The following is a 14155-nucleotide window of genomic DNA, read 5'->3' on the forward strand; positions in this document are numbered from 1 at the left end:
AAGATAAGACTTCCTTGCACTGCAACAATCTTTGGTTGTGGATCCCAATTACACTCACATATACACCATCATCCCCTTCTTGTCCTTGAGTCCATTTGAGATACACATTGTTACTAATGTTGTCAAAAATAAAAATCACCATACAAGAAAGTGGCTTCTGAGGTTCATCACAAATTCAGCAAAAACTCTTGTTCTGCTTTAACATAATGTTAGTCTTATTCATACACACAAGCATATAAATAAAAATGGGTGTGTTGGCAAAATAGTCACTTTTTCAAACTTAAGTGGAAAAGTAGTCACTTTACTATTCATAATTTGCAAAATAGTCATTTTTCACTGTTTGATTCGTACACTTAGATTGTACACCACTTTTAGTGTACAAATGTAAAGTGTACGCTGTGTATTTTTATATACATTTGTACACTAAAAGTAGTGTACGATGTAAGTGTATGAATCAAACAGTGAAAAGTAACTATTTTACAAATTATGAATAGTAAAATGACTACTTTTCCAATTAAGTTTACAAAGTAACTTAACTCAATTATAATTTGGTTTATAAGGAAACGTGTGGGACCAATCTCAAGTAGACGAAACCATTTCTTAAGGTTTTTGAAAACCTTTGCGTCTTATCTTCTTCTTCCCTCTCTACAACATGGAAGAAGACAGAGCGATTCTCACTTTTCACCGTATCCCTTCCCTCAATTCCTCCTTAATAACAACCTCTTCTCCGGCCAAATCCGGCGCCGAACAGTTTCGCCGCCGTGTTCTGCGAAATCCAGCTCGCGGAGATTTCGGTTTAGGTAGATTCGCGTGCATTTCACTCGTGGAGAAGTGCGAACAGAGAGAATTCGCTCCGACGACAGCTCAGCTCTTGAACAATCCTCTAGCTATTCTTGCTCTTGTCCCTAAGGATGCAGCTATTTTTGCCGCCGGTGCTCTTGCCGGAGCCGCCGCTAAAACTGTTACTGCTCCTCTTGACCGTATCAAACTTCTTATGCAGGTTCTAATTTTTCCTTTGTTATATATATTTGTTCTATTGGTTGATTGTTTTTCATTTACGGTAAATTTTAACGAAATTGTAACGTCATAGAACAATTAGTAATCTGAAAATGGTTTTATCTGCAGACACATGGTATAAGACTTGGACAACAGAGTGCGAAGAAGGCGATAGGATTTATCGAGGTAAGTTTGTTTTTGTTGATGTTCGTGTGTGTATGTACGTTAGTCTTTCATGTTATAAATGATGCAAGAGCTTACTGGAAATGATTTTGTAGGCAATCACTTTGATAGCTAAAGAAGAAGGAGTTAAAGGTTATTGGAAAGGAAATTTACCTCAGGTAATTGTTTGGACTTGTTTTTTTTATATCAAGTGATTGGTTTTGTCTTGACTTATTGGATAATTCTGTTTGAAAATGTGACATCAGGTGATAAGAGTGTTACCTTACAGTGCGGTCCAGCTTTTGGCTTATGAGAGTTACAAGGTGAGTTTGTGTCATCTATAGCTTATTGGCTATTGGGATTATGTACTAAAGAGAAATAGAAATGATTGTTATAAAATTCTGTAGCTACTTGTCCTAGAAAACAAGTATTGCCCTGGGGTGATAAGTAATGTCTGGTATGACATATTAAACTATGATTTTGGTCTATAGTTAGAAGATAAAAGTTAATTTGACTGCCTTCAGGAAACTTTGCTTGATTGGATTAGTCTTTTTTGTTATCTGTATTGAAACTGACAGCATTCATCGTTAAGGAAGATTTCTGTATTGAAAATGTGACTGATGCTTCTATATTTTGTATTCAGAACTTGTTCAAAGGTAAAGATGATCAGCTCTCAGTAATCGGAAGACTTGCAGCTGGTGCTTGTGCTGGCATGACATCTACTTTGGTAAGTAATTGTGGTTTGATATATTCATGCTTGCTATATTTGTTTATCCGTTTTCGGGTTTATTCTTTTGTTGGCGTTAATTAACTGTCAAGTTTAAGGTTAACAAATTCTTAAGATTACCTATCTATTTGTAGAACCCTACTTCTTTCCTCCAATTGGTTCCATCATAAGTCTCCATCTTTATGATGGCTATTCTTGAAAACTAAATCCTTATATATTTTGAAATGTAGTTGTTTTATGATGTTTACCTTCTCTTAAGTGTTAATCAAAGTTACTTCAATCTAATTTCGGCTTTCGAGTAAAACTTGGTTAAAGTATGTACTGCTCCAAGTATATAGATATGTTACTTGATCATTCTGATTCTTGCATTTTGATTCTTATGCAGTTGACATACCCTCTAGATGTTTTGAGATTGAGGTTGGCTGTCGAACCTGGGTATCGAACAATGTCTCAGGTGAAATGGTTTTTCATTTATATCATTTCCTGTTCATGCATTTATTGATAGGCATTGTGCAATGTAATCTCGTGCAGGTTGCTTTGAGTATGCTCCGTGATGAAGGAATCGCATCTTTCTATTACGGTCTAGGACCTTCTCTAGTGGGGATAGCTCCATATATTGCTGTAAACTTTTGTATTTTCGATCTGTGAGTCTTTCAAACTTTCTTTCTATCTGTTTTAAGTACCTGTACGGAAACAAAATTTGAACCGGGCTTAATATTGTTTTGGCAACAGGGTGAAGAAGTCTTTACCGGAGGAATATAGAAAGAAGGCACAATCGTCTCTATTAACAGCTGTTCTCTCAGCTGGTATTGCAACACTGACATGTTACCCTCTAGACACTGTGAGACGGCAAATGCAAATGAGAGGAACTCCATACAAATCAATTCCGGAGGCATTTGCTGGTAAGTTAATATATTTCATCATGCAACTCATTAGAGCAAGATCTTCATCCAAATCTGATTGGGTCTATTTACTTACAACTCGTGTTGTGTTTTGAGCAAAATACTTGAGATTTGAACTGAGTCATCTTTACATTGTGGCTATGCAGGAATTATAGACCGTGATGGGCTTATAGGCTTGTACCGCGGCTTTTTACCCAATGCATTGAAAACTCTACCAAACAGCAGGTTAGACTCTTAATAAACATAGGAATAGCTTTCTCCATGCATTTGTTAACTACTGAGATGTATCATGTACAAAACACAATTATGAACATGCATTTAGATTATTTAGTCACAATTGCCAATAAGAACAAGCCTACTAAATATCCATTGCCGTTTATGTTTGTTTTGCAGTATTAGGCTTACAACCTTCGACATGGTAAAGCGCCTTATCGCCACAAGTGAGAAGCAGCTTCAAAAGATCAGCGATGATAATCGGAATCGAGACCAAGCTCAATAACAAACCACATTTTTGGAATATAATTGTTCACATGAAAATTTTGGAGCCGCAGAATATTTATTTATGCTCGAGTGCTAGTTTAACATTTTATTAGAGCGAAACATAGCTTGGTTTTTCACTTTGCTAGTTCATGTTTGGGGAACAATATGTATATTCGGCAAAATTCTGTCGGAAATTCATTACTATTTCAACAATTTTGAAGGAATTTGAAAGAACCTTGAGAGAGTCGAGAGACCAAATATACATTAGAAGGGAGATTTTAATATGTACATTAGTTTATGTTTTGGTTTGGATGATCACTAACGCAGACATTGGTACATTGTTTGTTGTGGCAAAAAGCTGAAACAAACATCCTGAGAGAAGGGAGATTTTCATATGTACATTAGTTTATGTTTTGGTTTGGATGATCACTAACGCAGACATTGGTACATTGTTTGTTGTGGCAAAAAGCTGAAACAGACATCCTGAGAGATGCTAACAACTGTTTCGCTTTCTTAGGAAAAGAAAAACAAAAAAACACACGATTTTAGATCTATAGTTCTCGTCCACACACAAATTACAAAATACTTACTTCTGCTTAAGGATCTGCAGTTAAGCTTGAGATACAAAATCTGATTTCTATCCCTGATTTAGTCTTCTTCCTCGTCGTCATCATCATCGTCATCTTCTTCCTCTTCTTCTTCTTCATCATCACCTGCCGCTTCCTTCTCTAATAGTTCTTCCTGCAGAGAAATATTAAGCCAAACATACATCTTCAGAAAGCAAGCACCAGGTACAGAAGAAAATGGGTCATGAATAAAAGACATTATATAGAGAAACTCTACATTGCTTAGTGGAATTGTTACCTCCCCACTGGCTTCATCTTCATCATTTATCTCAGATCTAGACTTTTCAGATTCATCACTCCCTTCCTCCTGTTCCCCATTGCAAGGAAATCAGAGTTAGCTATGTACGAGTTTGTATATATGAGAGTAAGGCTTAGGGCTTACCAAGTTTTTGTTGTATGCATCCATTTGCTTCTCATATTCAGCTTTCCTTTTTGCAGCTTTCTCTTCATATGGAGCTTTTTCCTTTACAAAGGAAGAAGTGAAACTCATGTCAATCTCACACTATTTTCCTCACAGTATCAGACAGGGAAGTTTCAAAGATACTTACAGCTTGAGACATTGACTTCCATTTCTGCCCTCCAGCTTTCCCAACCTTGACAAGGAAAAGAGAAGGTGAGACCATGAGGACTTCACCTAGTAAAGACTACCGTACATGTAAACTATCAAGGAATCTGCCAAATGCTTACAGCAGAGACGGCCTTCACATTTGGATTTTCTTTCTTGAACGTGACCCTAAAATCTTCTCTGAAACAAAGAAACAAAAAAAACAGTAAGAATTTATATGAAGTTCAACAATACAAGTGAGAATCTCCTAGAGTGAAAATCATACACAAATACTTACAGAAAGACAAAGAAGGCACTAGGAGCTCTTTTTGGTTTGTTTGGGTCCTTTTTAGCCTTCTTCTCTTTACGAGTCTCTCGTTTAGTAGGCTTCTCAGCCGGTGCCTTCCTCTTTCCCACCTTTCTGAAAATTAAACAGGAACTAAATATGAGACCAAATCACAAGCAACAATGTTAAACCAGTCTGTCCAACCTAAGCTACAAAGTAAACAACGGCTTCAAGCATGATGATTACTAACTGTTTCAGCTAAGTCAGATTTGCAAAGCTACTTTAAAAGCTGATTTAGCAAGAAGATATACTTTTCTCAATAGCCATAATTTCTCGTTATTAATGTTTAAGTTACCAAGTGATAATGGGATTAACCTGTCATCAACTGGCTTCAAGGCTTCCTTTGTGGTCTTAACTTTATCTTTCCCCTTTGCTGTTTTCATCGTAGCAACTATACAACCAACGAATTGAATCAATTTCTTAGTGTAAGAACCAATTTCACAGATTTTTAGAAGAATTAATCATAGCATTCAACATAGAACAGAATCAACAGATACACTACCAATAGAAAAAAAAAAAAAAAATCAATCAATCAAACAGGCGAAGGAAAAACTCAATTCAATCCGCAAGCAAAAAATCCTAAAATTAGAAAAAAACTGAAAACGAAGGAACAGATGAGAGAATAACAACAGATTCGAAGCTCAAAAAGTACTAAATCCTTAGCTAAAACAACTATTTTCCATTGAAATCGAGAGGAAAATAAAAACTCGAATCAAACAAGCTAAGCTCCAGATTCTCCCCAATAGAGAGGATAAAGAGAAAAACGCAGAAACTAATTCGAAACAACAACAAAAATTACGAAGAGATTCGAATCCAAAATCAAAACAATAGAGAAATTCGTTACCTTAATTCGAGACGAATGGAAGATCTCAGAAACCTAGCGGAAAAAAGCAGAATCAAAAGAAAAAGACGACGATCAGAGAGAGAGTAAGAGATGAGGCCTGAAGGAGGAGGAAAAGAGAAAGAGATGCTTATTACCGGTTACCTGTTAAACCTAGGATTGGCGATCGCCGGTTAAGGAAAAGGAAGAGTCAAGTAAATCCCAGGTGCTTTTACCTCCTATAGCCGGTCAAATGATAATAGTGAAGGAAGGTCGTTGATTTGAACGGTTGCGATCAAAACGGTTGCGCCAAATCAAACAGATACGATAAGGGATGCGACTAAAATTCACGTGACTAGTGTGGTTCTTATATGGGCCTGACTTTATTAAGGATATTGTTGGGCATATTATGGGCCAGACTTTAATCCATAGCTAAGAGAGAATAATGAAGGATTCTTTAACCAATGATTTTGTTGCTCAAAACTGAATTATTGTTCACAAGAATCATGTTTCTATCTAATTCAAACTATACGAAATCAAACCAAACTGATATAGCTGAAAATCTGTTGTGCTTCTGGCCGGTTTTATTGAATATATTATATATACATCAAAGTAGAAAACTGTGTGGGAAACCAACAATGGTAAGACCAAAGACGAAATCAAAACAAACAATAGTCGAGACTGAACATGAGGGAAGCTAACAAAGTAAAGACGGTTTAACATCAATCAAGAAGAAGTTAACTTGTCACATACACAACTACAACTTCTCTGTAACTGTGACCTGTTCACTCACACTCACATTCGGGTCAGCTCCAGATGGTGAGGGCAGTTTTGGCTTCATATGAGTTGGCGGATTGTGCTTGAGTTTCGTGAGCACTTGACGCATACGAGACAGATCAGTGGGCTTCCCTGGCTTTGGTCCCTGGATTACAGTTATGGTTGCTGTTTTCTTCTTGTTCCCTCTATTCTCTATAACTGGCACTTCACGAGGAATGAGTTCTGCAATCGCCTTCCAATTGTTTTTGTCAGCTTCAGCGTAAAACTTTTCTTGATTCTCCAAAAAAAACTGCCAATAACAAACACAAATCTCGAATGATAAGCCTGAGAATTCAGAGTTTCTTGATAGAATGGTGAGATTTACTATATAGACAAATTACCTTCTCTTTCTCGCGGTTTAGTTTCTTGTTGTTTTCAATAGTAACGTTACGCTTGCTATAGAACTCAGCCTTATATTGCTCTGCTGCTTCTAGAATTTGTTGAACCATTTCTTTCTCTTCCTTTTCTTTCTCTTCCAATCTCAGAGCATTTAGCCTTGAGAAGACGAACAACAAAACTTTTCATATAAGCTATTTAGTAGACATAATCAAATCAACCACAATCACATGGACGACAAAACCAATGTTCTATTTGTAATTTACTATTTTAAAGACTAAAAAAATCCATGGAACAGTGGTTGGTCAACGTTAGACTAGGTCAATGGATAATTAGCCAGAGTTGCTAAATTAAGGTTTTAAGTAAAAATCCAAGCTTCGTGAAATTCTCTAAGGAATCGAATCGACAATTCAAAGATTATATAATCTATTAACGAACACAGAGTGATGAATCAAGTAAAGCATCAAAAAGCTGCATGCACAGAGAAAGCTTTTACCTTCGCCACTCTCTAAGAGCGAAACCTTCCTCTTTCTCCATGGCCGATGGTGGCGGCAAGATCGAATCGTTTGTATCATCGAAACTATTTATCGACGGCGGAGATTGAGTTTCGGGTCGAGGAGATGAATCGCCGCATGGTAAGTCTGACTCTTTCTCCGGTTGGGAGTCAAAATTAGAGAAGGAAGAGTCAAACCGCTGCGACTGGAATCGAGACTCGTAAGCCGTGAAGTTTCCTCCGTCGCCGCCATCTACTTCCGTCGAACGATTTGAATCACCGAGTCCTGACTCTTCGTTGCTCAAGGTTGACGACATCTCTTTAGTTGTGTGTTTATTTTCTTACAAAAGTCTTCTTTGCTCTGCTTTGTGTCCACACTGGTTTTCGTAACGACGAATTCTTCTTCTCTTAGGATCTACGCGGCGTTTTATAATTGGTTGGAGCTTAAATACACGAGAGCAGTGAAAAGGGTACATCGTGTGTATCGTGAATCTGCCTCTAATCTGATTGTACGCTTACGTGTCATGTTTTGTATTGAGCAAAAAAGCATCCGTATGGTGGACCTTGACGTATACGATTACTATCGTCAGATTCCTTGAATGTTCCTATCCTGATGGGCTTTTATGAACACAAAGGGTTTATAATTTTTGTGGCCTTTTAAGATATATCAAGAAAATATAAGATTTACCCCAGAAATTAGATTGACAATTTTTAAACCGAAGGAAACCAAATTTGCTTCATTGTTCATTAACCGGTATTTGGTCTAATTCCGAACCGCCAATTTCTTCCATAACACTACAATAAGAGTGCATATATATTGCATATGGCTCATCATCAATATTACAAAATGAGTTTCAGTTTTTAATTTAAGTTTACATCGGATTAGTTAATAACGAGTAGTCACAGAACGACAGCAAAAAATAAAGGAACTATACGTTGTTCCAAGGCTCGTTTTTGGAGGCCGGTTCGGTTTTAAACGTGTGAAGCATGTAGCTACAAGCCTCCACTGCTTCTCCTACCGTTAAGAACATCCACTCTTTGCCCAAATGATCACCGATGAATTTGGATCTGGTTAATTTCTTCACGACCTCTCCTTTTGGATTTGACAATACCAACTGTGGATTAAAAAAGAAAGAATATTAACAAGAAGAAACGCGTTACATATCCTAAAAATGTATTATACACGCACTACGTTACCTTTAACGCTCTCCTGTCAATGACTTTCTTAATTTCCACCATCATGCTAATACCGCTTGTGTCGATATTACCAACAGCTGATTTGTTAACAAACACGCACAGAGTAACTAAGTAAGCCTCCAACGAAAACAACATTAGCTAGTGTTAGAGAAAATCAAGATCATATGCATTACCTGACATATCGAGTATAATATATTGTAAGCTGCTCTCTCCTGATTGTTTAACTCTCTCTTCCTCTTCATCAATCCACCTTATGATTCTGTAGATTTATTGAAAAGTAAACATTATTCAAAACCATTCTTCAATCTTTGGCATGTAAATACGAATGAGGGTTAGGTTACCTTTCACGCAAGTAACTGGCATTAGCAAAGTAGATGGGAGCATCAATCTCCAAGATGAGAATACCAGGAACGGTTCTTGATGATGGGTACTGCTCAGTGTTCCTATAGATCATGCTGTTTGGTATGTTTCCCTTCACCGCAGTTTTTGGCCTCGACACAAACAGCAACAACCTCGCTATAGATATCGCCACCTTCATCACCATGAAAAAAAAAAACATTTTAGAATTTAATAATATTGCAAGTGTTAAAATGCCAAACGCAAATAGAAGGAAAAAAAAAAGACAGTGGCATCTAGGCTCATTCAGCATTATAAAGTATATACTAACCGCTACGACGAGTCCAATCTCTACACTGCCGAATACGACCCCAACGTAGGCGCTCATGCAGACGAGGAAGTCGAACTTGTCAACTTTCCAGAGATGGATGGCAGCTTGATAGTCAATGAGTCCGAGCATTGCGGATATGATGATGGCAGAGAGGACGACGAGTGGTGTGTAGTGAAAAAGCGGTGTGAGGAAGAGGAGTGTGAACATAACCGCAATCGCCATCACTATGTTGGACATTGCGGTCTTGCAACCCGCGTTGTAGTTCACTGCCGACCTTGAAAATGGTCCTGGTATAGTATGGTACGTCGTAATTAATATTATAAGCTTTTTCTTTCATAGTTAATAACCATATGTGACTATGTGTGAGTGTGTAGGTACCGGTTGTGAGGTAACAAGATGTGAAGGAACCAACGATGTTCATCATTCCAAACGCTATCATCTCTTTGTTCCCGTCTATGTTGTAGTTCTTGAACATCGCAAAACTCCTCCCCACTGCTACTCCTTCCTACATTTTACACATGAATTTGATTTGATTTGATGAGTTTTTGTTTTCACTTTTCACCATTGAAAATCATATTCCCATATTGTGTGTTGGTGATTTAAGCCTTAGGTATAAAGCCTTAGTTAATTTGTTAATTACACTTGGTAATAAATAAGATAACTATCAAAGCCCTAAATAAGAAAAAGGGATAATGGGCTTACAGCGAGAGCAATGATGCCAGTGATGAGGCCAGTTTTGACAGCTGTGGACATGTAAGGGGAAGTAAAGATGAGATCAGAACCGGAGAGTGGATTCAACCCTTTCTTCAGGTCCCCTATCTGCACAATCACAATCGGTATACCTTAATTTCCTTTATTCGATAATTCCTCTCCCTTTCGAACAAAACTACAAAAAGCCCATGAGCCCACTTCTTTTTCCACAATTCCTTTACTACTTCAACTTCATGCTTCTTGTTCTTTTTCTTACCATAATATTCTACCTAACTTTTTCTTCTTTTCTTAAAAATATATAATGTTCTTAAGATTCGGTGAAATCATACACGTTATCTCTTTGGTCTTGACTTGAAATAATTTATTTATTTGATTATTTATCATCAGATAAGGAGATTCTAGAAATTGAGTAATACCACTTGAACACCATGTCTCTCAGCGTGAGTGAAGTAAACCAAGAGACTTCCAAGAATCACTGAGGTCAAAGGAGCCATCGCCGCCACCCAAAAGAATTTTGGTTTCTTGATGCTCTGCATCATCATTTCATTCATTAAACACAATTAATAACGTTTTGATTGTGTAGTTATTTACATTTTCAGTCCACCATATCGTATACTTTTTATTCTTTCTAGAGAAAGATTGAAAAAGACGAAGAGTATAAAGTAATGGAATTATTCGAAAGATCATTGTAGCGTGCTATTCGAAATAAAATGTGTTAATTAGTCACTTATTTAAATTGATATATAAAGGTATACAATTATAATCTTACGAAATATCTGGTGGAGAGAAGAAAGAATAGAAAACCACATCCAAGAACGCCACTTTCCCATCTCCACTACACAACAAAAACAAACAAACACAAACACATGTTTAGACGTTTACTGTTTAATAATACTATGAATATTCATAGTATTAATTAGGAGAACAATCATCGACATTGAAAATGATATTTTGGATGTATTAGCAACATAACGGAAATGAGAGACACCTCGTGAGTTTGGGAGAAAACGGAACGCATGACAGAGATAACATCGGTAGAGTCTGTGAAATGTTTAAGTCCGAAAATACCCTTAAGCTGTTGCAGACTCACCACCGTCGCTGCTCCTCCCATGAATCCTACTATCGTTGCATGCGATAGAAAGTCCACTATGAACCCTAACCTGCAATTCCCTTTTCATCATTTCTTTCTTCTCTTAATTTTATTTTTAAAGCTACTAAACAATCAATTTATCAGTTTGCACTATTAAACTCACATCATCATCAAACTCACCAACCTTAGTTAATACCTTATGCTTCAATCCAGTTCTGGCTAGATATACCGAAATTTTGTGGAACCAAAATAAAAGATTCTACCTATAATATACTATATATCTCTCTTGTGCTTTTGAATCAATCACACTATGATTATGATACGGGGATCAAAATAAACTTGGCCAGATATGTATTAAATTATACCCAACTTACCAGTAAAGTAATTACATTATTCTAGTATGATTCTCCACTGTTACATGTAGTATATATGTATTAAACCGAGCATACCACGGTGTGATTTTCTAATAGTTATCTAGCTTTGTCCCTATTGGTTTGTTGTCTCAGCTCTTGTATCTTGTTTCACGTGACGTAACTCGCGATGACGCATTTCACTCTCATATAGTACATAGTACATAGTGCTTATGAATTTTTAGATCTTAAGAATCAAGGTAAGGAAAAAGTTACTATTTGGTTGATATTTTTTATGCCGGAATCTTTTCCCACATGCATTGGACCGAATATATTACTCACACTTTTATCATAAGTAAAACCATATTAAAAGGACAAAAATAATTAAGGAGAAATAAAGTAAAAAAGAACCTGAAAATTCCAAGAGAGGCTTCGAGAACGCCGGCGAAAAAAGTGGCGGTGAAAGCAAGGTGAAGGTAAAGCTTAGGATCTTTCTCAGCATCAACTTCTTTGCTCAGCATCGCACCTGTCAACAGAGACGCAACCGCAACCGTTCCCACCGCTAAGTCCCTTGAACTCCCTAGCACCGCGTATACCAATGGCGGTACAAAACTCGAATCTAAACGCAAAAAAACAGTTACAATAAGTACAAACGCTACTTCAAAAAATAGTGTATATACACACACAAAAAACCCGTTAATTGTTAAGGAAAATAATAAAAATAAAAGATGTATAACGCTTACAAAGGCCAAGAATTGGGGGCAAGTTAGCAAGTTTGGCGTAACTGATGCCCTGAGGGATGGCGAGACTAGCGATGGTGATTCCGGCGATGAGATCTGATTTGAAGAACTTGAGATTGTAGCGTGGTGCCCATTCGAAAATCGGGAGGAAGTATTTGAGGCCTAACACAAATTTTCTTGATGCATTTTGGTTCTTAAATTGTCTAAAAGGGTCGTCTGGAAACAGAGTTTCCTTCACTGAGTACTGAAGTGACTTCAAGAACGGTTGAGGTTGTGGAGCCTCCACCGTGTGGTGGCGGCGGTGAAGCTCCTCCGCTCCTTGAGGGAATGTGTAGTCCTCCGTGCCCATCTGGCGACTGCTCGGGTAGGGTTTGGGAGGTTTTTTTTGTTGGAGTTTTTGATTTTTTTCTTTGGCGGTTGGAAGTGAGGAATGAGGAGAAGTGCTATAAGGTGGTTTCTTCTTTTTATAGGGAGTTTGAAGCATAGTGTGTATTTGGTAAATAATTAAATATATAAGAACATTATTCTAAAGCGTTGAATTTACTTTCAGGAATATATCACTCGGTGAAAAGTTATCTTATTAAGTGTCAGAAGATTATTTATGAATTATGATTGTAATTGAGGCCAGATGGTATAAATATGTTGAAACTTAACGGCCAATACTTGATGTACATTTCTAGAAACTTATTCTTAATTTCTATGTTATTCTTAATTTGTAGTTAATATCAGTTTGTGTAAAACAAAATTTAAAAATCAATTTTCTAGTCGTGAAGTTAAAAAAGATAGAAGAGGATAAAGCACCGATTCACGGATGTGTGATGCTGATGCATGTCTTGTCCCGACACTGAGACTCAGAGAGGACACAAAAGCCAGAAAGCTTACGTTTCCACTTTCAATCACATATTTCTTGAATTACCTATTCTACCCCCAACTCAACTACTGATGACATCATCATCGTCCCCTTAATCATTAAAATACTTTATAAATGTATGGCTCTGCTGACATTTGTCCATTAGGAAGATGGGTTAGTTTCTCCTCACTGCCATGTCACATTTTCCTTTAAATAAAGAACCTGTATATTATAATTTTTTCAAGTTTACTTTACCGGGCTTAATCTAGAATTTGCGTTATGGGATATTTTTCAAGAACGTGCCTAACGTTAGGAGTTGGAGATGACGATTCAGCAACAACAAATGGTCACAATACTTTAGTCGGCATAAAATATCATGCTTGTTCTTCTTCTTTTTGACACTATGTCATTAATTCTCGTGTGTTATTTTTATTCATTATAATAAAGTTGTTAACTAACTGTTGGGTTTTGGTAACGGTTGCAAACACATGAAAACTCCACGTTGCTTTAGTAAAAATCTCTATGGACCCTTCCAAAACAAATTTGTTTACGTTGACTAACCATGTCATTGAAAGATTTTGTATCATCCTGTGAATCTATACGTTATTTTGCACATACTAATTCTTTTCATCTCTGAAAAGTTGAGCCTAATTGAGGAAACTTGGAATGCCTTTCCGTTCCTTAGTCAGAAGTTGAAGTGGAATCACAGCTGGATGGGCACGTGGTAAACGATTATTTATTTTACTTGTTAATTACTTGAATAAGTTTTGTTTAATTTGTACCTACCGAATCTCCCCTAGCTCCAAATTTGTCGATGAATTTTGGCTTATTTCTTGAACAATTTTTAACTGCAAAGCAAACATGTTAATTTGATATGTTGCCTATAAACACGTGAATCAACTATATATAGTATTGTAACGTTAACAATCTAACTCCTACAAGTTCTGTAACTTCACATAAACAAATTTTGCAGTATCAAAAATTATTGTTAAACATTAGTTGTCTAGACAAGTTGTTAGATTGATGGCATACAAAATCTTAATCTTACATGGATTAAATTGTCCAACTTATATTCGTCTAAATTAATAAATATTTCAATTCTAGCGTTTTTCTTTACAAAAATAATGACCTCAAAGATATATAAAATTATAATGTTGGTTGAGATAATTTATTATTTGCATGATTAAAATATATAATTACAAATTAAATGTTCTATTTATCTAAATTAAAGGCCAGAAAGTTATTATTAATTTCTTATAAACCAGCCAAAGCCTTTTCTTTCTCAGCTAGGCGTGGCTTGTT

General features: G+C 36.5%; 4 protein-coding genes across 9 annotated transcripts; 1 reads left to right on the forward strand and 3 right to left on the reverse strand.

Annotated features, from left to right (window-relative positions):
• Positions 1–576: 576 nt before the first annotated feature.
• Positions 577–3611, forward strand: AT3G51870 (Mitochondrial substrate carrier family protein). The gene is made up of 10 exons (NM_115046.6): positions 577–1000; positions 1126–1182; positions 1275–1337; positions 1425–1481; positions 1802–1885; positions 2271–2339; positions 2417–2529; positions 2618–2787; positions 2934–3012; positions 3181–3611. Exons 1-10 carry the CDS (start codon positions 653–655, stop codon positions 3284–3286), a joined length of 1146 nt encoding a protein of 381 aa, NP_190755.2. The 5' UTR covers positions 577–652; the 3' UTR covers positions 3287–3611.
• Positions 3611–5875, reverse strand: HMGB1 (high mobility group B1). 5 transcript variants are annotated; one of them, NM_001084800.2, is made up of 9 exons: positions 5762–5875; positions 5628–5660; positions 5099–5174; positions 4736–4858; positions 4581–4638; positions 4442–4486; positions 4276–4356; positions 4132–4200; positions 3611–4008 (listed from the first exon to the last, which is right to left on the reverse strand). In NM_001084800.2, exons 3-9 carry the CDS (start codon positions 5164–5166, stop codon positions 3916–3918), a joined length of 537 nt encoding a protein of 178 aa, NP_001078269.1. In that variant the 5' UTR covers positions 5167–5174; positions 5628–5660; positions 5762–5875; the 3' UTR covers positions 3611–3915. The 5 variants fall into 5 exon arrangements, with proteins under 5 accessions (NP_001078269.1, NP_974413.1, NP_001327501.1 ...); NM_001339538.1 differs by having other exon boundaries at positions 3649–4008; positions 5769–5840; NM_001203133.1 differs by having other exon boundaries at positions 3659–3957; positions 5762–5799.
• Positions 5876–6149: 274 nt separating this feature from the next.
• Positions 6150–7787, reverse strand: AT3G51890 (Clathrin light chain protein). The gene is made up of 3 exons (NM_115048.7): positions 7252–7787; positions 6761–6914; positions 6150–6669 (listed from the first exon to the last, which is right to left on the reverse strand). Exons 1-3 carry the CDS (start codon positions 7563–7565, stop codon positions 6361–6363), a joined length of 777 nt encoding a protein of 258 aa, NP_566956.4. The 5' UTR covers positions 7566–7787; the 3' UTR covers positions 6150–6360.
• Positions 7788–7961: 174 nt separating this feature from the next.
• SULTR3;1 (sulfate transporter 3;1) lies at positions 7962–12597 on the reverse strand. 2 transcript variants are annotated; one of them, NM_001339539.1, is made up of 12 exons: positions 12007–12597; positions 11675–11882; positions 10812–10983; positions 10593–10658; positions 10240–10353; positions 9815–9931; positions 9491–9617; positions 9113–9399; positions 8787–8977; positions 8619–8704; positions 8446–8522; positions 7962–8363 (listed from the first exon to the last, which is right to left on the reverse strand). In NM_001339539.1, exons 1-12 carry the CDS (start codon positions 12485–12487, stop codon positions 8178–8180), a joined length of 2112 nt encoding a protein of 703 aa, NP_001326166.1. In that variant the 5' UTR covers positions 12488–12597; the 3' UTR covers positions 7962–8177. The 2 variants fall into 2 exon arrangements, with proteins under 2 accessions (NP_001326166.1, NP_190758.2); NM_115049.5 differs by having other exon boundaries at positions 12007–12469.
• Positions 12598–14155: the final 1558 nt, after the last annotated feature.

Source organism: Arabidopsis thaliana, chromosome 3 (genome assembly GCF_000001735.4).
Source record: "Arabidopsis thaliana chromosome 3, partial sequence".
Classification (NCBI taxonomy): Eukaryota; Viridiplantae; Streptophyta; class Magnoliopsida; order Brassicales; family Brassicaceae; genus Arabidopsis; species Arabidopsis thaliana.

What these genes read in the sequence shown, in the direction of transcription:
- AT3G51870 (NM_115046.6), top strand. Translation starts at nt 653, where the DNA reads ATGGAAGAAGACAGAGCGATTCTCACTTTTCACCGTATCCCTTCCCTC. An exon ending in AGGCGATAGGATTTATCGAG is followed by an intron (nt 1,183 to 1,274) that starts GTAAGTTTGTTT and finishes ATGATTTTGTAG; the next exon opens with GCAATCACTTTGATAGCTAA. An exon ending in AAAACTCTACCAAACAGCAG is followed by an intron (nt 3,013 to 3,180) that starts GTTAGACTCTTA and finishes TTTGTTTTGCAG; the next exon opens with TATTAGGCTTACAACCTTCG.
- HMGB1 (NM_202684.3), bottom strand. Translation starts at nt 5,166, where the DNA reads ATGAAAACAGCAAAGGGGAAAGATAAAGTTAAGACCACAAAGGAAGCC. An exon ending in TTGAAGCCAGTTGATGACAG is followed by an intron (nt 4,859 to 5,098) that starts GTTAATCCCATT and finishes TTTAATTTTCAG; the next exon opens with AAAGGTGGGAAAGAGGAAGG. An exon ending in GGAAGTCAATGTCTCAAGCT is followed by an intron (nt 4,357 to 4,441) that starts GTAAGTATCTTT and finishes TCCTTTGTAAAG; the next exon opens with GAAAAAGCTCCATATGAAGA.
- AT3G51890 (NM_115048.7), bottom strand. Translation starts at nt 7,565, where the DNA reads ATGTCGTCAACCTTGAGCAACGAAGAGTCAGGACTCGGTGATTCAAAT. An exon ending in GCTCTTAGAGAGTGGCGAAG is followed by an intron (nt 6,915 to 7,251) that starts GTAAAAGCTTTC and finishes CGTCTTCTCAAG; the next exon opens with GCTAAATGCTCTGAGATTGG. An exon ending in TAAACCGCGAGAAAGAGAAG is followed by an intron (nt 6,670 to 6,760) that starts GTAATTTGTCTA and finishes TGTTATTGGCAG; the next exon opens with TTTTTTTTGGAGAATCAAGA.